Consider the following 24,346-nt stretch of genomic DNA (forward strand, 5'->3'; position numbering starts at 1 on the left):
CCAGTTTCAGGTGATGTTGCCGATATTTGACCAGTTTCAGGTGATGTTGGGGATATTTGACCAGTTTCAGGTGATTTTGACGATATTTCACCAGTTTCAGGTGATTTTGATTATATTTGACCAGTTTCAGGTGATGTTGGGGATATTTGACCAATTTTTGTTGATGTTGATGATATTTGACCAGTTTCGGGTGATATTGATATTTGACCAGTTTCTGGTGACATTGACGATATTTGACCAGTTTCAGGTGACGTTGGAGATATTTGACCAGTTTCAGGTGACGTTGGAGATATTTGACCAGTTTCAGGTGATGTTGGAGTTTTTTGACCAGTTTCAGGTGATGTTGGGGATATTTGACCAGTTTCGGGTCATGTTGGGGATATTTGACAAATTATAGTTGATGCTGGGGATATCTGACCAGTTTCGGGTGATGTTGGGGATATTTGACCAGTTTTAGGTGATGTTGCTGATGTTTGACCAGTTTCAGGTGATGTTGGGGATATTTGACCAGTTCAGGTGATGTTGCCGATATTTGACCAGTTTCAGGTGATGTTGGGGATATTTGACCAGTTTCAGGTGATGTTGGGGATATTTGACCAGTTTCAGATGATGTTGCCGATATTTGACCAGTTTCAGGTGATGTTGGGGATATTTGACCAGTTTCGGGTGATGTTGGGGATATTTGACCAGTTTCAGGTGATGTTGACGATATTTGACTAGTTTCAGGTGATGTTGACGATATTTGACCAGTTTCAGGTGATGTTGGGGATATTTGACCAATTTTAGGTGATGTTGCCGATATTTCACCAGTTTCAGGTGATGTTGACGATATTTGACCAGTTTCAGGTGATGTTGGGGATATTTGACCAGTTTCGGGTCATATTGGGGATATTTGACAAATTTTAGTTGATGTTGGGGATATCTGATCAGTTTCGGGTGATGTTGGGGATATTTGACCAGTTTTAGGTGATATTGCTGATATTTGACCAGTTTCAGGTGATGTTGGGGATATTTGACCAGTTTCAGGTGATGTTGCCGATATTTGGCCAGTTTCAGGTGATGTTGGGGATATTTGACCAGTTTAGGTGATGGTGGGGATATTTGACCAGTTTCAGGTGATGTTGCCAATATTTGACCAGTTTCAGGTGATTCTGATTATATTTGACCAGTTTCAGGCGATGTTGGGGATATTTGACCAGTTTCAGGTGATGTTGCCGATATTTGACCAGTTTCAAGTGATGTTGGGGATATTTGACCAGTTTCAGGTGATTTTGACGATATTTCACCAGTTTCAGGTGATTTTGATTATATTTGACCAGTTTCAGGTGATGTTGGGGATATTTGACCAATTTTTGTTGATGTTGATGATATTTGACCAGTTTCGGGTGATATTGATGATATTTGACCAGTTTCTGGTGACATTGACGATATTTGACCAGTTTCAGGTGACGTTGGAGATATTTGACCAGTTTCAGGTGACGTTGGAGATATTTGACCAGTTTCAGGTGATGTTGGAGTTTTTTGACCAGTTTCAGGTGATGTTGGGGATATTTGACCAGTTTCGGGTCATGTTGGGGATATTTGACAAATTATAGTTGATGCTGGGGATAGCTGACCAGTTTCGGGTGATGTTGGGGATATTTGACCAGTTTTAGGTGATGTTGCTGATGTTTGACCAGTTTCAGGTGATGTTGGGGATATTTGACCAGTTCAGGTGATGTTGCCGATATTTGACCAGTTTCAGGTGATGTTGGGGATATTTGACCAGTTTCAGGTGATGTTGGGGATATTTGACCAGTTTCAGATGATGTTGCCGATATTTGACCAGTTTCAGGTGATGTTGGGGATATTTGACCAGTTTCAGGTGATGTTGGGGATATTTGACCAGTTTCAGGTGATGTTGGGGATATTTGACCAGTTTCAGGTGATGTTGGGGATATTTGACCAGTTTCAGGTGATGTTGGGGATATTTGACCAGTTTCAGATGATGTTGCCGATATTTGACCAGTTTCAGGTGATGTTGGGGATATTTGACCAGTTTCAGGTGATGTTGGGGATATTTGACCAGTTTCAGGTGATGTTGGGGATATTTGACCAGTTTCAGGTGATGTTGGGGATATTTGACCAGTTTCAGATGATGTTGCCGATATTTGGCCAGTTTCAGGTGATGTTGGGGATATTTGACCAGTTCAGGTGATGTTGGGGATATTTGACCAGTTTCAGATGATGTTGTCGATATTTGGCCAGTTTCAGGTGATGTTGGGGATATTTGACCAGTTTCAGGTGATGTTGGGGATATTTGACCAGTTTCAGATGATGTTGCCGATATTTGGCCAGTTTCAGGTGATGTTGGGGATATTTGACCAGTTCAGGTGATGTTGGGGATATTTGACCAGTTTCAGATGATGTTGCCGATATTTGGCCAGTTTCAGGTGATGTTGGGGATATTTGACCAGTTCAGGTGATGTTGGGGATATTTGACCAGTTTCAGATGATGTTGTCGATATTTGGCCAGTTTCAGGTGATGTTGGGAATATTTGACCAGTTCAGGTGATGTTGGGGATATTTGACCAGTTTCGGGTGATATTGATGATATTTGACCAGTTTCAGGTGATGTTGACGATATTTCACCAGTTTCAGGTGATGTTGGGGATATTTGACCAGTTTCGGGTGATATTGATGATATTTGACCAGTTTCAGGTGACGTTGACGATATTTGACCAGTTTCAGGTGATGTTGGGGATATCTGACCAGTTTCGGGTGATGTTGGGTTTATATGACCAATTTTAGGAGATGTTGGAGATATTTGACCAGTTTCAGGTGATTTTGTCGATATTTCACCAGTTTCAGGTGATTTTGATTATATTTGACCAGTTTCAGGTGATGTTGACGATATTTGACCAGTTTCGGTTGATGTTGGGGATATTTGACCAGTTTCAGGTAATGTTGGGGATATTTGACCAGTTTCAGGTGATGTTGACGATATTTGACTAGTTTCAGGTGATGTTGACGATATTTGACCAGTTTCAGGTGATGTTGGGGATATATGACCAATTTTAGGTGATGTTGATGATATTTGACCAGTTTCGCGTGATATTGATGATATTTGACCAGTTTCTGGTGACGTTGACGATATTTGACCAGTTTCAGGTGATGTTGGGTATGACCAATTTTAGGTGATGTTGAGGATATTTGACCAATTTTAGGTAATGTTGCCGATATTTGACCAGTTTCAGGTGATGTTGACGATATTTGACCAGTTTCAGGTGATGTTGACGATATTTGACCAGTTTCAGGTGACGTTGGAGATATTTGACCAGTTTCAGGTGATGTTGGAGTTTTTTGACCAGTTTCAGGTGATGTTGGGGATATTTGACCAGTTTCGGGTCATGTTGGGGATATTTGACAAATTATAGTTGATGCTGGGGATATCTGACCAGTTTCGGGTGATGTTGGGGATATTTGACCAGTTTTAGGTGATGTTGCTGATGTTTGACCAGTTTCAGGTGATGTTGGGGATATTTGACCAGTTTCAGGTGATGTTGGGGATATTTGACCAGTTTCAGGTGATGTTGGGGATATTTGACCAGTTTCAGGTGATGTTGCCGATATTTGGCCAGTTTCAGGTGATGTTGGGGATATTTGACCAGTTCAGGTGATGTTGGGGATATTTGACCAGTTTCAGGTGATGTTGGGGATATTTGACCAATTTTAGGTGATGTTGCCGATATTTCACCAGTTTCAGGTGATGTTGACGATATTTGACCAGTTTCAGGTGACGTTGACGATATTTGACCAGTTTCAGGTGATGTTGGGGATATCTGACCAGTTTCGGGTGATGTTGGGGATATTTGACCAGTTTTAGGTGATGTTGCTGATATTTGACCAGTTTCAGGTGATGTTGCCGATATTTGACCAGTTTCGGTTGATGTTGGGGATATTTGACCAGTTTTAGGTGATGTTGGGGATATTTGACCAGTTTCAGGTGATGTTGACGATATTTGACCAGTTTCAGGTGATGTTGGGGATATTTGACCAGTTTCAGGTGATGTTGACGATATTTGACCAGTTTCAGGTGATGTTGGGGATATTTGACCAATTTTAGGTGATGTTGCCGATATTTCACCAGTTTCAGGTGATGTTGACGATATTTGACCAGTTTCAGGTGACATTGGAGATATTTGACCAGTTTCAGGTGATGTTGATGTTTTTTGACCAGTTTCAGGTGATGTTGGGGATATTTGACCAGTTTCGGGTCATGTTGGGGATATTTGACAAATTATAGTTGATGCTGGGGATATCTGACCAGTTTCAGGTGATGTTGGGGATATTTGACCAGTTTTAGGTGATGTTGCTGATGTTTGACCAGTTTCAGGTGATGTTGGGGGATATTTGACCAGTTTCAGGTGATGTTGGGGATATTTGACCAGTTTCAGGTGATGTTGGGGATATTTGACCAGTTTCAGGTGATGTTGGGGATATTTGACCAGTTTCAGGTGATGTTGCCGATATTTGGCCAGTTTCAGGTGATGTTGGGGATATTTGACCAGTTTCGGGTGATGTTGATGATATTTGACCAGTTTCAGGTGACGTTGGGGATATTTGACCAGTTTCAGGTGATGTTGCCGATATTTGACCAGTTTCAGGTGATGTTGTTGATATTTGACCAGTTTCAGGTGATGTTAAGGATATTTGACCATTTCAGGTGATGCTGACGATATTTGACGAGTTTCGGGTGATATTGACGATATTTAAACAGTTTCAGGTGATGTTGCGGATATTTGACCAGTTTCAGGTGATGTTGACGATATTTGACCAGTTTCAGCTGATGTTGACGATATTTGACCAGTTTCAGGCGATGTTAGGGATATTTGACCAGTTTCAGGTGATGTTGGGGATAGTTGACCAGTTTCAGGTGATGTAGGGGATATTTGACCTGTTTCGGGTGATGTTGACGATATTTGACCAGTTTCAGGAGATGTTGGGGATATTTGACCAATTTTAGGTGATGTTGATATTTGACCAGTTTCAGGTGATATTGATGATATTTGACCAGTTTCGGTTGACGTTGGGGATATTTGACCAGTTTCAGGTGATATTGATGATATTTGACCAGTTTCGGTTGACGTTGGGGATATTTGACCAGTTTCAGGTGATATTGACGATATTTGACCAGTTTCAGGTGACGTTGATGATATTTGACGAGTTTCAGGTGATGTTGGGTTTATATGACCAATTTTAGGTGATGTTGGGGATATTTGACCAATTTTAGCTGATGTTGCCGATATTTCATCAGTTTCAGGTGATGTTGACGATATTTGAACAGTTTCAGGTGACGTTGACGATATTTGACCAGTTTCAGATGATGTTGATGATATTTGACTAGTTTCAGGTCATTTTGGGGATATTTGACAAATTTTAGTTGATGTTGGGGATATCTGACCAGTTTCGGGTGATGTTGGGGATATTTGACCAGTTTTAGGTGATGTTGCCGATATTTGGCCAGTTTCAGGTGATGTTGGGGATATTTGACCAATTTTAAGTGATGTTGATGATATTTGACCAGTTTCTGGTGACGCTGACGATATTTGACCAGCTTCAGGTGATGTTTGGTTTATGTGACCAATTTTAGGTGATGTTGGGGATATTTGATCAATTTTAGGTGATTTTGACGATATGTGACCAGTTTCAGATGATTTTGATTATATTTGACCAGTTTCAGGTGATGTTGATGATATTTGACCAGTTTCTGTTGATGTTGGGGATATTTCGGGTGATGTTGGGGATATTTGACCAGTTTCAGGAAATGTTGGGTATATTTGACCAGTTTCAGGTGATGTTGATGATATTTCACCAGCTTCAGGTTGATGTTGGGGATATCTGACCAGTTTCGGGTGATGTTCGGGATATTTGACCAGTTTCAGGTGATGTTGAGGATATTTGAACAATTTTAGGTGATTTTGGGGATATTTGACCAGTTTCGGGTGATGTTGATGATATTTGACCAGTTTCGGGTGATGTTGAGGTTATGTGACAAGTTTCGGGGATGTTGAAGGGAATATTAGGTCTTTCTAATATCTACTTATGATAGTGCAAGAACAAAGGAAGGCGACCATTCTTTAACAGCACCTTTGTCAGGCAGAACTTCACTTTATGGAGGATGGCACCTCCGACCATGCAGCACTCGCTGAGTACGGCACTGAGGATTATGTGCTTGAACTGACGACCTCTGACCCAGGAGCGCGAACGCCACCAACTGAGCCAGGCTGATTCATTGCCCCGTACAGAAGTTACTGCTCACGCAGTTTTGTACAAATTATGTTTTTTTTTTAAATGACATAACACTTGTGGTCGATTTTTGGTGGTGTAAATAGCAAGACCCGACTCCCTTTCCCCCACCCAAAGAACATGGTTCCTCCCACGGACCTAAACACAAGAAGCGAGCACGAAGTACTGACCGTCCACGATGAGGGTGATGTCGGTAAATTGCTCCTGCTGCCGCTGTTCGTTCAGTCTGTCCAGTACCACCTTGTAGTGGCTCGGTACCTCATGAACATGGTCCACCAACACCTCCTCTGCTGCCATGTCGGGTGACTGGAAAACAAAGCACAGACCCAAAGGCCTCCCTTTAAAATGCTGTTCAATGCCTCCATCCATTCCGTTATTTTGATTCCAAATTACTTTCCTTCCTGACAAGAAGAGCTGGCCGAGAGGGTTAACGCACTGGACATGGCACTGAATGAAAGGACCCAGAAAGTCCCAGGTTCATCTTGATCTTGTAACATAAGAATTAGGAGCAGTTGTAGGCCATATGGCCCCTCAAGCCTGCTCCGCCATTCAATAAGATCATGACTGATCCACAACCTCAACTCCACCTTCCCGCCCCTTCCCCATATCTCTCGATTCCCCTAGAGTCTAAAAATCTATCTACCTCAGCCTTAAATATACGCAACCCTTTGGGTAGAGAATTCCAAAGATTCGTAACCCTCTGAGTGAAAGACTGTATCGACTCGGCTTATATTCACTGGAATTTAGAAGAATGAGAAGGAATCTCATGGAAACATATAAAATTCTGACGGGACCGGACAGGTTAGATGCAGGAAGAATGTTCCCGATGTTGAGGAAGTCCAGAACCAGGGGTCACAGTCTAAGGATAAGGGGTAAGCCATTTAGGATCAAGATGAGGAGAAACTTCTTCACTCAGAAAATTGTGAACCTGTGGAATTCTCCACCACAGAAAGTTGTTGAGGCCAGTTCGTTAGATATATTCAAAAAGGAGTTAGATGTGGCCCTTACGGCTAAAGGGATCAAGGGGTATGGAGAGAAAGCAGGAATGGGGTACTGAAGTTGCATGATCAGCCATGATCATATTGAATGGCGGTGCAGGCTCGAAGTGCCGAATGGCATACTCCTGCACCTATTTTCTATGTTTCTATGTTTCTAAACATGGAACAAGGACCCTCCAGACCGCAGAAATTGCAGGCGGCCTGGGAGTCCGTGAACCGACTTAATAACTTATTGCACGGGACTGCTCCATGCAACACTCTCCGGGCCAAGTCCCCAATTTCAGCTCGTTACAATCTGTGCTGAGGGAGCTGCTCCTAATTAGCAGCAGCATCCCTGGGCTGGGTGAGCTGCTCCTAATCGTAATCTATTGACTTCAGTAGTACAGATCCTTGGTTAGACCACCTCTGTCGCACTGCGTCAGTTTTGGGCACCGCACCTCAGGAAGGATATATTGGCCCCTGGAGCTGATGCAGCGTAGATTCACCAGAATGCTAACGGGGCTTAGAGGGTTCAATTACAAGATCAGGTTGCACAAACTTGGCTTATATTCAGACAATCCGAGAAATTTACAGCACAGAAGGAGGCCGTTCGTCCCATCGTGTCCGTGCCGGCTGAATAAGAGCTACCCAGCCTAATCCCACTTTGCAGCTCTTGGCCCGTAGCCTTGTAGGTTACAGCACTTCAAGTGCACATCCAGGTACTTTTTAAATGTGATGAGGGTTTCTGTTGAGCTCAGAAAATAAAGGTCATCTGTTTGAGGTGTTTAAAATTATAAAGGGATTTGATCGACAGAGAGAAACAAATTCCTATGGGTGGGGGGAGTCCAGAACAAGGGGCCAAAACCTTCAAATTAGAGGCAGGCCAATCAGGGGTGATGTCGGGAAGTGCTTTTCACACATAGGGTAGTGGAAATCTAGAGTTCTTTCTCACTCTCAAAAGGCTGTGGATGCTGAGGGTCAATTGGAGCTTTCAAGTCTGATCGACAGATTTTTGTTGGGTAAGGGTATCGCGGGATAGGGAAAAAAAGCAGATAAATGGAGTTGAGGTACAGAATGGCCATGATAGGAACATAGGAACAGGAGTAGGCCAAACAGCCCCTCGAGCCTGATCTGCCATTCAATGAGATTGTAGCTGATATGCGGCCGACCTCCATATACCTGCTTTTGGCCCGTGTCCCTTAATATCTTTGGTTAACAAAAAGTTACCAATCTCAGATTTAAAATCAACAATTGATCTAGCCTCCATTGCTGTTTGCGGAACAGGCACAAGGGGCTGAATGGCCTAATCTTGTTCTCATTACCCCAACAATAACTTGCATTTATATAGTGCTTTTAACAGAGTAAAACGTCCCAAGGAGCATTATCAAACAAAATTTGACACCGAGTCATACAAGGAGATATTGGGACAGGTGACCAAAAGCTTGGTCAAAGAGGTAGGCTTTAAGGAGTGTCTTAAAGGAGGTAGAGGTAGCGGTAGAGCAGTGAAGCGGTTTAGGGATTCCAGAGCTTGGGGCCCAGGCAGCTGAAGGCACAGCCACCAATGGCGGAGCGATTAAAGATCGGTAAGTGCAGGGGGAAGAATCCCCTGCGGGAAAGCCCGGACATCAAGTGAGGCCTCGGCTATACGCTCCCCACAGTCGGGCACCCTGCAGACACTCGAAGGGTGGGCACAAGGGCAAGGTACGAGGGGGCTGCCAGAGCCCGCCCCCACAGAAAGTCAGCGCGTTCAGGAGAGGAAGGGAAAAGAACTGAAGGGGGAAGGAAAACCAAAAAGGAAAAAAGTCGCAGCCGAGCTGCTGGTGCTACTCTCCTGCTCGACAGTGGCCAGTTAGTAGCAGTGAGCCGGAAACATAAGAACATAAGAAATAGGAGGAGTAGGCCATACGGCCCCTCGAGCCTGCTCCGCCATTCAATAAGATCATGGCTGATCTGATCATGGGCTCAGCTCCATTTCCCCGCCCGTTCCCCCTAACCCCTTATCGTTACAAGGACACCCTCAAAGCCTCCCTCAAAGTGCAACATCTCCACTGACACCTGGGAGTCCCTGCTGTGGAAATGTATTTTTATCCAAGCTGATACCACACAGTATTTTTGTGCCCTTTTTAATATATATAAAAATGGAGTCCTGGTCCTTCCAGAAATTTCTGCATAAAGCAGTCGGCTTGCATAAACAGCTAAACCTGGCTTGAAAGGGCTGATAGCCACCAGACAGCTGAGACAAGTACCCCTCCCCCCCACTCCATGGTGCTCTCCTATTGTCTATACGACACCAGTTCCACGCCACCCAACCCTTTTCGAAGTACTCAAACCACCAGCCATTATCTCTTGTACAGACCTCATCCATTTGACGCAAAAAGATAACTGACTAGGAAACTGGACAATCCTGACACAATGCAAGACAGGTAATACCACACTCTCATCGAGTAATGGCCGGCTGGCCAACTAATAACCCTGACAAAAGGAAATATCTGGAAACCACGTCAGGATAAGGATGTAGTAATTAACTCTTTATCTGTATTCACTGACTGCGAGACAGAGCCAATACACAGGGAGAGGCCATAACTTTGGTTTTACTGTATAAATATCTCGTGAAACTGTACCATTTCGAAGGTGTTCACTTAGCCACTGACTGAGTGTGACCTTTCCCTTGCTAGCAAGTAAATTAAAGAACCTTCTGCCGGAGCTGAAGGTGTCTGAGTCATTTATCGGAGGTCGAGATTTCGACACTGGCCAAAGACCGCCCTAAGTGGAGGGAGAGCATCCGGGAGGGCGCTGAGCACCTAGAGCTTCATTGCCGAGAGCATGTGTGGAAATGTATTTTTATCTAAGCTGATACCATATGGTATTTGTGTGCCTTTTGATCAAAATGGAGTCCTGGCCCTTCCAGAACTTTCTGCATTTTAGCAGTCAGCTTGCATAAACAGCTAAACCTGGTTTGAGATGGCTGATGGCCATCAGACAGCTAGGAGACAAGTCATGCTGAGACAAGTACCCCCCCATGGTGCTTTCCTATTGTCTACACTACAGAAGTTCCATGTCACCCCACCCTTATCTTCTAGCCATTATCTCTTTCCGAGACCTCATCCATTTGATGCAAAACAGATAAACTGACCAGGAAATTGGAACAATCCTGACACAATACAAGACAGGTGATAGCCCATTACCTATGACTCATGGAGTAATGGCCGGCTGGCCAACTGATAACCCTGACAAAAGGAAATATCTGGATACCATGTCAGGACCAGGATATAGTAATTAACTCTTTATCTGTATTCACTGACTGTGAGACAGAGCAATACACAGTGAGAGGCCATAATTTGGGTTTTACTGTATAAATATCTTGTTAAACTGAACCATTGCAGAGGTGTTCACTTAGCCCTTGACTGAGTGTAACCTACCCCTTGCGAGCAAGTAAATTAAAGAAACTTCTACCGGAGCTGTAAGTGTCGGAGTCATTCTTTTCGGAGGTCGAGATTTCGACAGTTATAACTTGGAGGTTCCACCGAGATGCATACTCTCTGTCCTGTGAGTAAAACGGATACAGGCATAGTGCCTCTCCAGTGAAAGGCTTCAGTGGCCAAACAAAGTGAGCCTTTTGCTCACAAGAGGTTTCTTCACTGTTGAATCGCATATGTAATCTGTTGTCCACAGGGGAGGTACTGCAATCTACAAGACTCGGCATTTATAAGCTAAAGGTATTTTTTATAACCATTTCTTTCTCAGCTCGCCAGCAGAAGAGAACAGGTTCTGGAAAAAAATCTTGAAACAGCCCGGGGAAGGTTTCAGTAGGTAAGGAAGCGCTAGTCGATCGAAAAGGGTTCCAGGTTCTTATGTGATAAGATTTTTATTGTTTTTAATTCGGAAGGGGTTCTTATGTGATAAGACTAGAAAAAAAAAGAAAGCGCAATCGATCAAAGAGTTTGGGTACGGAACCTTAAGTTTTATCAGTTTTTATTAGGATAAGTTAAGGACTCGGTCTGTAGTGGCGTACAACGCAGACTGAGAATTTGTTTAGATAAGGTGTAAGGTTATGATTTGTGTACTCGCGGGAATATTGTTTGTTGTCCTTGTATTACTGTTGTGTGCAATACCTTTGTGAGTCATTGCCATTAGAGAAACAGGAAGAGTCACTAGGGAAAGTTGTGATTCGGAAAAAAAAACACAAGGATTGATTAAGAAAAGAAACAGTAACTGATTGATCAACTACGGTTGGTTCGTGCCAACATATCTCACACACCCAGACTGAGCCCGAATTAAGAGCCTTTTCAGGCCACGTAACGGCCAGGAGAAGTGGGCGTAGAGAACTCGGTTGGCCGAAAGGATTGTGAGATCAGAAACTGTGGAAAATCTTAATCATCCAGAATGGGTGCCGGAGCAAGTTAAAACACCACAAAAGGCACACCAGCCTATGTCATGCTCCAGAATTGTGGTCAGTCTTCAATTGACCAAAGAAACAAAAACCGGTAAAGTGGACTAAGGGTGAAAACAGGCCATTTCCACCCGATGGTTCATTTAATTTAGAGAGAACAACATGTCTAGAGGAGTGTCTTATAAACAGAGATCCAGGTAAAAAAAAAGGAAAGTAATAGAAAAGGCCTGGGTTCCAATTCTTCAAGCCCATGTAAAATTAACAGAGGAAGTAAATCAAATGTAAAAAAAAAAGAGAACCTGATAGTGACTTATGGATTAAAAAAAAATGAAGCTAGCAAAAGAAAAAGCTTTATTGAATGGAGAGAGACTTGTGAATGTCTTGTCTTTGAATGAGAGTGCGTGAATGTCTTGTCTTTGAATGAGAGTGCTTGTGTCTTTTTTCCTTGTGTCTGGAAACCTGTTTGGAAAGGTTGTGGAGCTGCCTGTTTGTTTTAGCTCCACCCACTTTTTCAAACAAAGTGAAGTTTTTTAACCCTTCATAGTGTTGTCCTGTATGTGGGAAGTTTAAGACATTTTAAGTTAGAAGCGCAGGTGTGGATTTATTCGGATGAGAAGTTACAGAGCTAGGAAATGCACAAAGGATAGGTTTGTTGAGACATGGTCCCGGTGGTTGAAAGTTGTAATGCCTTTTTTTTTTAAAAAAGCCTTTGTGGGTCTCTCGAGGTGCAGGCTGGGGGAGTACACGCTCATTGTCCTTGGTGTAAAATCTTGGTACAAAAGCTTCTAGCTCAGTAAGAGGATTTTATTTTGATAGAGTGGCAGTACAATAGTTGAATTGGGATTTTGAGATATTTCAGGTGATCTCCTTGATCAACATTTTGGGTGTATTGGAAAAATCTTGGGTTTGGAAGCCTTTTAATAAGATTAGAAAACAAGTACTTTACATTCTGTGATCCGTGAATCACTATAAGCATAAATGAGAAGTCCGTGTAACACACAGATTCGTCCGGTTCAGAAGCCCACACAAATGGAGGTTTGTCCATGACCTACGAGCTGTGAATGAATCTACTATATTCTCACAATGCTTAAAGGATGTGGAATGAGGTATCCCGGAATGCTTTTCAGAACCTTAAACAGTCCCTCACTTCAGCACCCGCCTTGGGATTACCAGATTACACTAAGCTATTCAACTTATTTGTGCATCACAAGTCGGGTTTTGCACAATCTGTTTTGACTCAGTTACATGGGGACAGGCAGCGACCGGTAGCATATTTCAGTACCCAACTAGACCCAATGGGACGCGGACTACCAGGATGTCTTTCTTCGTTGGCAGCAGCTTATTATGCTATGCAACAGGCTCAGACAATAACTCTAAATCATCAGACCATTTTGTATATCCCACAATCTGTCGAGATTTTACTTACTAAATGTGCTACCCAACACCTAACCTCCGCAAGAACCACTAAATACGAGGTCGAACTGTTATCAAATCCGAACCTTATCAAAAGATGCACTACCTTAAATCCAGCCACTCTACTCCCCACGGAAGAAGACGGCGAACCCCATTCATGTGAAATGGTAACCGAATTAGTGACTAAACCACGTATCAATCTAACAGATGTACCAATGTGTAACCCTGATCTAATGTACTATGTTGACGGATCAGCCCTACGAAATGATAGGGGCCAACCTAGAGCGGCTTATGCAATTGTAACTCAGTTTAATGTTGTCGAAACAGCCTCTCTTCCAGACTCCTTTTCAGCCCAACAAGCCGAATTGTTTGCGTTAACTCGAGTCTGTATTCTGGCTGAAGGACACACAGTTAATATCTACACTGACTCCAGGTATGCTTTTGGGGTATCACATGACTATGGACAAATTTGGAAGATTCGCGGGTACCTGACTTCTTCAGGAACCCCTATCAAAAATGCAACAAACAAGCGATCTGCAACCAACAGAACAACAGGCCTGTCACCGCATGAGATAGTTATGGGACGTCCCCAACGACTACCTTTTACAGCACCATTTACTGCAAAACAGATGGACATCCACAAAATGGAGGAAAATATGTTGAATTATTGTATTGCACTAACCAAATGTATTTCCAGCTTTCATTCACAGGTAAAGGAAGCCCAAGTCAAGCCAGCGGAAGGCAAGTGTCATAACCTGGAGCCAGGGGAATTCGTTTACATCAAGATTTTTAAAAGAAAAAGCAGTCTACAGCCAAGATTCGAAGGACCATACCAGGTCTTGCTGGCGACCAATACTGCAATCAAGGTAAAGGAAAGACCAACATGGATCCACGCATCCCATTGCAAACGGGCACCCGACCAGGAGGAACAGAAAAAGGAAGACTGAATAAGGAACTGTATGGACTATGGGGACTGATGGTGCTGGACTTGACTTCACATTATTGATCACACCAGGGGTACAGACCCGCCACCGAAGGGAATTGCAAGTAAACGTATTTATGGCACTGAGTCATAAGTATGCTTAAGAAAGAAACTTGTCGAGTTGTTGGATATGTTCCCATGTACCTGTCCACTCCGAAGGGGTTATTCCCCTGAGATCTGTCCCCTTTAACGAATCAGAAACGGTAGAATGGTTGACAGTGCAAAATAGGACAAACCTAACTAAGGGGCCAGAAACAAAGGAGCAAACAGAATGGAGGTCGGCAGGGTGTAAACTTACAGCCTTCCAGGGATGGTACCAGCCCAATTATGATAATAACCATCAGCCTCCCTTCCTAAGCATTACTCCCAGAATAGAAAATCCCGAAGGTATAATATGCCGAGTGAGTAATGAGACTACAGGACCAGAAATGGGACGCAGCAAGTGTTCCCAAATGATTAAATGGCAAGCCACAACTAATCCCACTGAGAGAAAGATAGCAACCGTTGGCTGGACAACGGTCCATAACAAAGCCCCAGGTAAAGGGTGGGAAGGTGAGACCACTCGAGTAGGGACAGTGCGAAAGGACCAGGAGCTGACGTCCTATAATTGCACCTACTTTATTTGTGGCCATAAAGCCTACCCATGGTTACCAGCCAACTGGACCGGGTCCTGTTACATAGGATATGTGGTACCCCTTATCAGATCAGTAAGGACTCTAAGGGAGGCTTATGGAAGTCACAGATTTAAACGGGATTTGACGTGGCTAAATGGAATATTCAAGGTAATGGTGCCACCCTATGGAATAGCATCGACCGAATGGCAGTTACGGGAACTGGCTAACTTAGTGGAATCAGTAGCCAACGCAACTTCCCAAGCCTTTGAAGGGATAAATGACGAAATGGTAGCTATTCGAACAGTGGCTCTCCAAAATCGTATGGCCTTAGATTATCTCCTAGCCAAGGAGGGAGGAACATGCGCATTAATAGGTGAAGAATGCTGTACGTATATCCCAGATAAATCAGAAGATATCGGCAGTCTAGCTGAAAACATCAGGAAAAAGGTAATAGAGTATAAACAGACAGTTGGCCAGGACGGTATCACCTTGTGGGGTTGGGCATCAGGATGGTTGGGAGCCCTGGGGAAATCTGTGGTACAGGGTTTGATCATATTCCTGCTGATAGTCTTCGCCCTCTATCTATTATTTGTCATCGTTAAGTGTTGCTGGGCCAGGGTGGGAGAAACTATGTTACCTACCGAGACCACGGCTAGAGTTATGGTAGCAACAACTGCTGAAGGCTCTTGTGTGGAAATGGAAATGGAGAGACTGTACAAGATCAGAATGGATTAAGTTGTCCTTGTGAAGGACAAAATGGGGGAATGTGGAAATGTATTTTTATCTAAGCTGATACCATACGGTATTTGTGTGCCTTTTGATCAAAATGGAGTCCTGGCCCTTCCAGAACTTTCTGCATTTTAGCAGTCAGCTTGCATAAACAGCTAAACCTGGTTTGAGATGGCTGATGGCCATTAGACAGCTAGGAGACAAGTCATGCTGAGACAAGTACCCCCCCATGGTGCTTTCCTATTGTCTACACTACAGAAGTTCCATGTCACCCCACCCTTATCTTCTAGCCATTATCTCTTTCCGAGACCTCATCCATTTGATGCAAAACAGATAAACTGACCAGGAAATTGGAACAATCCTGACACAATACAAGACAGGTGATAGCCCATTACCTATGACTCATGGAGTAATGGCCGGCTGGCCAACTGATAACCCTGACAAAAGAAAATATCTGGATACCATGTCAGGACCAGGATATAGTAATTAACACTTTATCTGTATTCACTGTCTGTGAGACAGAGCAATACACAGTGAGAGGCCATAACTTGGGTTTTACTGTATAAATATCTTGTTAAACTGAACCATTGCGGAGGTGTTCACTTAGCCCTTGACTGAGTGTAACCTACCCCTTGCGAGCAAGTAAATTAAAGAAACTTCTACCGGAGCTGTAAGTGTCGGAGTCATTCTTTTCGGAGGTCGAGATTTCGACACATGCAGAAACCAAGCGCAGGCAGTGGAAGGAGCGTGCGGCAAACCTGTCCCACCCAACCACCCCCTTCCCTCAACGACTGTCTGTCCCACCTGTGACAGAGACTGTGGTTCTTGTATTGGACTGTGCAGCCACCTGAGGACTCATTTTTAGAGTGGAAGCAAGTCTTCCTCGATTCCGTGGGACTGCCTATGATGATGATGATGTATAGCAGTGACTTCCTAAACTAGGGACCATAGGTATAAGATAGTCACTAAAAAATCCAATCGGGAATTGACGAGGGATTTCTTTACCCAGAGAGTGGTTAGAATGTGGAACTCGCTGCCACAGGGAGTGGTTGAGGTGAATAGCATTTAAGGGGAAGTTAGATAAACACATGAGGGAGAAAGGAATAGGTGGTTATCCTGATAGGGTGAGATGGAGAGGGGTGGGAGAAGGCTTGCGTGGAGCATAAACCCCGGCACGGAACAGTTGGGCCGAATGGCCTGTTGGTGCTGTAAATGCTAGGTGATTATGTGAGGGATATTAATTTGCCTTTAGGTGGGACACCACAGCTGGCTGGAGCCTGCCAGCAGGGATATTTCCAGTGACCAGACCTTCTGCTGAACCCAGCAATGGCATCTATTATTCATCTTCAGATAGAATAATGTGGTGAACAGAGAGTGGCGAACCTGTGGAATTCTCTACCACAGAAGGTTGTTGAGTCCAGTTCGTTGGATATATTCAAGAGGGAGTTAGATGTGGCCCTTACGACTAAGGGAATCAGGGGGTATGGAGAGAAGGTGGGAGTGGGGTACTGAAGTTGCATGATCAGCCATGATCTTATTGAATGGCGGTGCAGGCTCGAAAGGCTGAATGGCCTGTTCCTGCACCTATTTTCTATGTTTCTATGTTTCTAATGTAATGTAGTGGAGACTTTTTTTTTAAAAGTCTGGAATTGTTTCAGGAACAGTCAGACAGGATGATGGGGAACTGCTGGTTTGTTTTAGATGAACAGATGGGGCAAACAGCTTTCCTTCATACAGGAAGGGGCGGGGCTAAGAGAGGAGGAACCAGTGTGCAAGATACGGGGAAGGGAACAGATGTTGTTAACCTGTGGAATTCCCTGCCGCAGAGAGTTGTTGATGCCAGTTCACTGGATATATTCAAAAGGGAGTTAGATATGGCTCTAATGGTTAAGGGGATCAAGGGGTATGGAGAGAAAGCAGGAAAGGGGTACTAAAGGAATGATCAGCCATGATCTTATTGAATGGCGGTGCAGGCTCGAAGGGCCGAATGGCCTACTCCTGCACCTATTTTTCTATGTTTCTATGTAACGCACTGCGCGAGGTGGAGAGAAAGGAACCGCTGGGCTCAAGGTCCTTCACAAGATTGATTTTACAATAAAAATCTCCAATGAGAGAATGACTACAGGAATAAATCAGTGGTTTCACAGTACATCCTGGCCACCTGCCAAAAGGTGTGTGGCAAAAAACACGCAGCACTGTATCTGCAGCACAGAAGCAGCTGTCCCTTCAGCCACCTTGGCCCCAATGCTCTCGATTTCCTCCCCAATACCCCTCTCGTCTCTCCTTTTAGACGGTCCTTAACCCCCTGTGCTTTGACCTCTTTGGGCACCCATCCCAATATCGCCTCCTCTATAAACGCAAGTCGCTGTTGTTGGATTTAAAGCTCTCCCAAGTTAAAATGACGCAAGGGGAAAAGACACCACAGGAAATGTCAGAGTCACCGCTTTCATCGCCAGTCTGTGGAACCTTGCTGAAAAGCATACCAGTGTGGGCAGGGTTGATCGAGGAAGGGGTGTAATACCAGAGTCCATGCCTCTGGGAGAGGAAAATGGAAAGGTTTCGGGACTGCTGGTCAGAATAACACAGGGGGTGAAAGGTAATTCTTTATTTAATTAATTCACAGGATGTGAGCATCGCTGCCAAGGCCAGCATTTATTGCCCATCCCTAATTGCCCTCGAGAAGGTGGTGGTGAGCCACCATTTCAGAGGGCAGTTAAGAGGCAACCACATGTGGGTCTGGAGTCACATATAGGCCAGATAAGGGCAGCAGATTTCCTTCCCTAAAGGACATTAGTGAACCAGCTGGGTTTTTATGACAATCCGGCGGTTTCATGGTCACCATTCCTGACACTAGCTTTATATTCCGAATTTTATTTAATTAATTGAATTTCAATTCCCCAGCTGCCGTGTGGGATTTGAACTCATGTCTTTGGATCATAAGTCCAGGCCTCTGGATTACTAGTTCAGTAATATTACCACATGCTACTGTACCCCATTCATAGTATAAGTGACACCAGAGACTTCCTGTGGGGAAGAGGAAACATTAGGCACCACAAGTACAGCACGGCGGTGCTATAATTAGGGCACTGAAACTGTGACATTGCAACCGAGACACGGAAACCATTTGCCCCAGGAGCTTTATTGCATTTTACACACGTTACATCCTTTCTCCACTCAATCCCCCATCTCTCGCCCACCCAACGGAGCTCAGCCCAACTTGCCAACAGTGTGGGAACGCAGCCGCACCCACCCTCGGTCTGGTGCAGTGGGTGGCACGGGCAGGGCCTGGCCTCTGATGCAAAACACTTAACCACAACATATAAAATAAACTAGCGAATGAAGAGCGGCGGGAGGGAAGCGGGTGAAGGAGAATGTGGGATTGCAGTTGGATCGGATGGCAGCACCAGCTACAAATGCTCTGCTGGAGCAGGGAGACTGGCAGGGGCCTGCAAACACTCGCTCTACCCTCAGGGAGTAATAAACGAGGAACACACAGATCATACATTTCTTGTCGGAGTCAAAGAACACCCCCTTTTCTTTCAAGTAACACATTAACAAAAACAACCCCCACGTACAGAGCAGCCCCGATGGCGGTTCATAATGAGGACGTTGAGTGGGGACTAAGGGAAGGGAGGGCGCGAACCGAGGCGAGAACAGCGTCAGCCATGTCTCAGTGGGTAGCACATTCGCCTCGGAGTCAGAAGGCTGTAGGTTCCAGTCCCATTCCAGAGACTTGAGCACACAAATCCAGGCTGACATTCCAGTGCAGTAGTGGAGAGTGCTGAACTGTCAAGAGGTTAAACCGAAGCCCCCTCTGCTCTCGCAGGTGGACGTAAAAGAACCTATGGCACTATTTCAAAGAAGAGCAGAGGAGTTTTCCCCGGTGTCTCGGCCAATATTTATCCCTCAATCAACATTATTAAAAAACAGATTATCTGGTCATTGTCACATTGCTGTTTGTGGGAGCTTGCTGTGCGCAAGTTGGCTGCTGCGTTTCCCACATTACAACGGTGACTACACTCCAAACAGTACTTCATTGGCTGTAAGCCGCATTGGGATGTCCGGTGGTTGTGCGAGGCACTGAATAAATGCAATGCTCTTTCTTTAAACCAAGAGACAGATTCTTTCAAGGCTTTTAAAGGAAGTGAATTGGCAGAAGGGAGTTCCAAAGGGCAGAGTCGAGTGACTGAAAAACCAGCTACACATGGTGGAGTGAAGGATGCAGGAAGCAAGCAGTAAGGTAGAGTCAGACAAACAAATCGCCTTTCCCTCCCATGACTAAACCCTCCTTCCACATCTCCTTCCAGGACGTCCATTCACTTGCGAACAAGGACCTTGCGATCCATGACCTTGCTGTGGATGATTATATTAGCATCCAGTCCTGGATGGACAGTTGGCTGATGGGTGATCGGTGATGACATCTTGCCGCTTACTGAAGCCTCCCTGCCTGGCTATACCTTCCACTCCGGCCCAGCCCAAAGCGCCGCGGTGGCAATATGGCCCTCATCACCAAATCTCACCTTGGTCTGTCCCCCCTAGTCCTCTGGCTTCTCCTTCTCCTCCTTTGAGCACCTCATTGTTTCACTGCTAGCACCTCCCATTTCAGATCTCATTCTCTGCTGCCCACCCAAGCCAGACTCCAAGTGTCAGCTCAGTGGGTAACACTCTAACCTTTGAGTCTGAAGGCCATGGGTTCAAGTCCCATTCCAGAGAATTGAGCACAACAATCTAGGTTGTGCAGTACTTAGGGAGTGCTGCACTGTCGGAGGTGCCACATTTTGGATGGGACATTAAACCGAGGCTCTCAGGTGAACAGAAAAGATTCAATGGCACTATTGCGAAGAAAAGCAGGGGAGTTATCCCCAGTTTACATTACAACAATGACTACACTCCCAAAGTACTTCATTGGCTGTAAAGCGCTTTGAGACATCTGGTGGTTGTGAAAGGCGCTGGATCAATCCAGGTCGTTCTTTCTTTTGTTCAGTGTCCGGGCCAACATTTATTACTCAACATCACTAAAATTCAGATTATCAGCTCATTATTACATTGCTGTTTTGTGGGAGCTTGCTGTGCACAAATTGGTTGCTGTGTTTCCTACATTGCAACAGTGACTACACTTCAAAGTACTTCATTGAATTCAAAAATGATATGTTGATAGGGTTAGGTGAAGAGGGGTGGGAGGAGGCTCATGTGGAGCATAAACACCGGCACAAACCAGTTAGGCCGAATGGCATGTTTGTATGTTTTGCAATGCTATATATAAATGCAATTCTTTTTTTTTCTTACTGAGAAATTCTCACTCTTTTCCTCCCTCAACCACGGCACCAAGCGACTTCTCAACTTCGGTGATATCAACCTCAATCTCTACTCCCCTTGCCCTCGCCCTCGCTCCCGAGTTCACTGTCCTCCCTTAACCTCTCCCTCCATATAAACTCTCCTACCCATATTCATGGCCACCTCCTCGACCTTGCCATCTCTCGATTCCCATCATCTCAATCACAGACAAGGCCATCTCTGATCACTTTCTTGCATCCCTCAACACTCACATTCCCCCTTCCACCCTGGAAAACCCAATGGCGCTCACAAACTGCCGAGCCTTTATCCCTCTGTTTGCCACATAACCTCTGCAGCTATGGATAGGCTCGCTCACACCCTCACCTCAGTCTTTGATGCCTTGATTCCCAATAAAACCCCTGGTTGTTGCCCGTGGTACGACCCCATCTTCACTCCCAAGGGGTGCAGACTTGAACCTATATAGTGTACATTTAGCCATTCAGGTACTGTCCCCCAACTCTTTCAAATCTACAGTCATTACCCCCGTCCTGAAAAGCCACCCTTGACCCTTGAGGCCTTACAAAATTCCATCTCCAGCCTCCCTTTCCTCTCCAGAGTCCTTGCCGTGTAGTCGCCTCTCAAATCCGTGCCCAGTTTTTTCGCAACTCCGTGTTTGAACGTCTGCAATTGTGTTGTTGCCCCTGCCACTGCACTGAAACGGCCTTACTCAAAATCTGCTGCACGATCTGTTCTCACCCTTCACAGCACCTCTGCAGCCTTTGACACTCTTCCCCACAGCCTTCCTCCAACGCTGCTCGGTTGTTCAGCTGCTGGGTCTGAACTCACCTCGTTCCACTCTTACCTCTACAGTCAAAACCAAAGAATCCGCTGTGATGGCTTTTTTTCCTGTCCCCGATATGTTACCTCTGGTGTCCCTCAAGATCTATCCTTGGCCCCCTCCTATTTCTCATCTACATGCTGCCCCTCGGCGACATTGGATATTAAAGAAATCTTGGATATTATGGGAATCAAGGGATATGGGGGCTGTGCAGGAAAGTGGAGTTGAGGTAGAAGATCAGCCATGATCTCATTGAATGGCGGAGCAGGCTCGAGGAGCCAAATGGCCTACTCTTGCTCCTATTTCTTATGTTCCTATGACATCCAGATTTTGATGTCAGGTTCCACATGCACGCTGACAACACCAATTCAACCTCACCACCACCTCTCCCGACCCCTCCACTGCATCTGTGTCGTCAGACTGCTTGTCCAACATCCAGTACTGGATCAGCCACAATTTCTCCAATTAAATATTGGGTAGACCGAAATCAATGTCTTTATTTCCCGCCGCAAACTCAGTGTTCTCGCAACCAATTCCATCCCTCTCCCTGGCCACTGTCTTAGGCTGAACCAGACTGTTTACAACCTGGGTGTCCTATTGGAACCCAAGCTAAGCTTCCGACCCCATGTCCTCTCCAACACCTCCTTCCACCTCTGTAACACCTGCCTCAGCTCGACTGCTCCATGCTTTTGTTACCTCCACACTATTCCAATGCTCTTCTGGCCAGTTTTCCATTGTCTACCCTCCATAAACTTCAGCTCATCCAAAACACTGCTGCCCATATTCCAAGTCACACCTAGTAAATTTCACCCATCTACTGCCCGCTGGACCTACACTGACTCCCAGTCCAGTAAATACTCGATTTTAAAATTCTCATCTTTATGTTAATAGCTCTCCGTGGCCTCACCCCTCTGTAACCTCCAATAGCCCTAAAATCCTCCGAGATCTCTTCACTCCTCCAATTCTGTCCTCTAGCGCATCCCCGATTCCCTTCAATTGGCTTGGCCCTAAGCTCTGGACATGATCGGGGCCCAGGAGAGGTGCGAGTTCGGGGCCCAGAATAGGCGAGGGCCCAGGAGCAGCACGGCCCAGCCCACACTGCAATATGTGTGTGCACTAGGTCCGTGCAGCAGAGCAGGTCGCCAGTCGTCCTGGTTAACCCTTGCCACTGGACCAAGACTAGCTCTGTCCAGCCCGTGTGGTGACTGGTGTGCAACGGTCACCACATGTTAAAAAAATCCACGCACAGGCATCTTCCACCCTTCAGGATGTAGTTGGGGCCCTGGAATATTAGGTCCTTCATTGAAACACCTGTGAACTCATCCCCTTGTTTGGCATGGAAGCAAGTCATCCTCAATACGAGGGACTGCCTATGATGATGATGATGAAGCTCTGGAATTCCCCACCTAAACCTCGCCACCACTTAATTTCTCTTTCCTCCTTTAAGATGCTCCTTAAAACCTACTTCATTGTCCACCCATCCTAATATCTGCTTATGTGGCCCGGTGTCAACTCTTGTCTGATAATGATCCTGTGAGGTGCCTTGGGACCTTTTCCTGTGTAAAAGGCGCTATTTAAATGTACATTTTTGAGATATCAGAGTTGTGTCTAAATCATGAGGCCGGAGACTCTGGGGTCCATCTGTGTATTTGTTTTGAGAATGTTTATTTTTGTGCTCAGTAGGAAGGAAGTTAATTAAAAGGCAATTTTGCACTGCAGGTTTGGAACTAGGTGAAGACTGTTCAACTTCACCTCGTGCAGAACCCTTACTTATAGTCCGCAGTTGCTGCTTATACATTTTGGCAGAAAGAATGAGACGAAATATAGACTAAAGGATACAATCCTAAAGGGGGGTCGGTACCAGGACCACTGCTTTTCCTGATGTATATTGATGACTTGGATGTGGGTGCACAGGGCACAATTTCAAAATTTGCAGATGACACAAAACTTGGAAGTATAGCGAACAGCAAGGAGGATAGTCATAGACAGGCTGGTGGAATGGGTGAACACGAGGCAGATGACATTTAAAGCAGAAAAGTGCGAGGTGATACATTTTGGAAGATTGAGGAGAAAAAATATAAACGAAAGGGTACAATCCTAAAGGGGGTGCATGAACAGAGAGACCTAGGGGTACATATGCACAAATCATGGCAGAGCTGGTTAAAAAAGCTTAGGGGATCCTTGAATAGGGCGTGGAAATTATGATAAACCTGTATAAAACACTGGTTCGGCCTCAACTGGAGTATTGTGTCCAATTCTGGGCACCGCACTTTAGGAAGGATGTGAAGGCCTTGGAGAGGGTGCAGAAAAGATTTACGAGAATGATGCCAGGGATGAGGGACTCCAGTTATGTTGAGCGACTGGAGAAGCTGGGGTTGTTCTCCTTTGAGGAAAGAAGGTTGAGCAGAGATTTGATGGGGGTGTTCAAAATGATGAGGGGCATGGACAGAGTAGATCGAGAGAAACTGTTCCCATTGGTGGAAGGGCCGAGAACCAGAAGACACAGATTTAAGGTGACTACCAGAAGAACCAGAGGTGACATAAGGAAAAACTTGTTTACACAGCGGGCGGTTAGGATCTGGAATGCGCTGCCTGAGAGAGTGGTGGAGGCAGACTCAATCACGGCTTTCAAAAGGGAGTTAGAGAAGTACCTGAAAGAGAAAAAATTGCAGGGCTACGATGAAAGGGCGAGGGAGTGAGACTAGCTCGATGGCCGAATGGCCTTCTTATGTGCTGTAACCATTCTATGATTCTATTTTCACTGGGTCTTTGTCCAAATAAGCTGTGAGTGACAGATGTCGTTGACTGGCTGGTGAGAAGCCTGCAAAACAAGAGGGTTGG

The 24,346-nt window shown here is 45.1% G+C and overlaps 1 protein-coding gene across 6 annotated transcripts in view; it reads right to left on the reverse strand.

Moving 5' to 3' along the window:
• znf131 (zinc finger protein 131) overlaps positions 1-24,346 on the reverse strand; it is a 104,975-nt gene that overhangs the window by 52,820 nt on the left and 27,809 nt on the right. For all 6 annotated transcript variants that reach the window (XM_070877600.1, XM_070877576.1, XM_070877607.1 and 3 more), the window contains exon 2: positions 6,459-6,594. In XM_070877600.1, the coding sequence (XP_070733701.1) occupies positions 6,459-6,585 (127 nt within the window). In that variant the 5' untranslated portion in view covers positions 6,586-6,594. The remainder of the gene's footprint in view (positions 1-6,458; positions 6,595-24,346) is intronic.

The sequence above is a fragment of the Pristiophorus japonicus genome, chromosome 1 (assembly GCF_044704955.1).
Source record: "Pristiophorus japonicus isolate sPriJap1 chromosome 1, sPriJap1.hap1, whole genome shotgun sequence".
NCBI classification, from domain to species: domain Eukaryota; kingdom Metazoa; phylum Chordata; class Chondrichthyes; family Pristiophoridae; genus Pristiophorus; species Pristiophorus japonicus.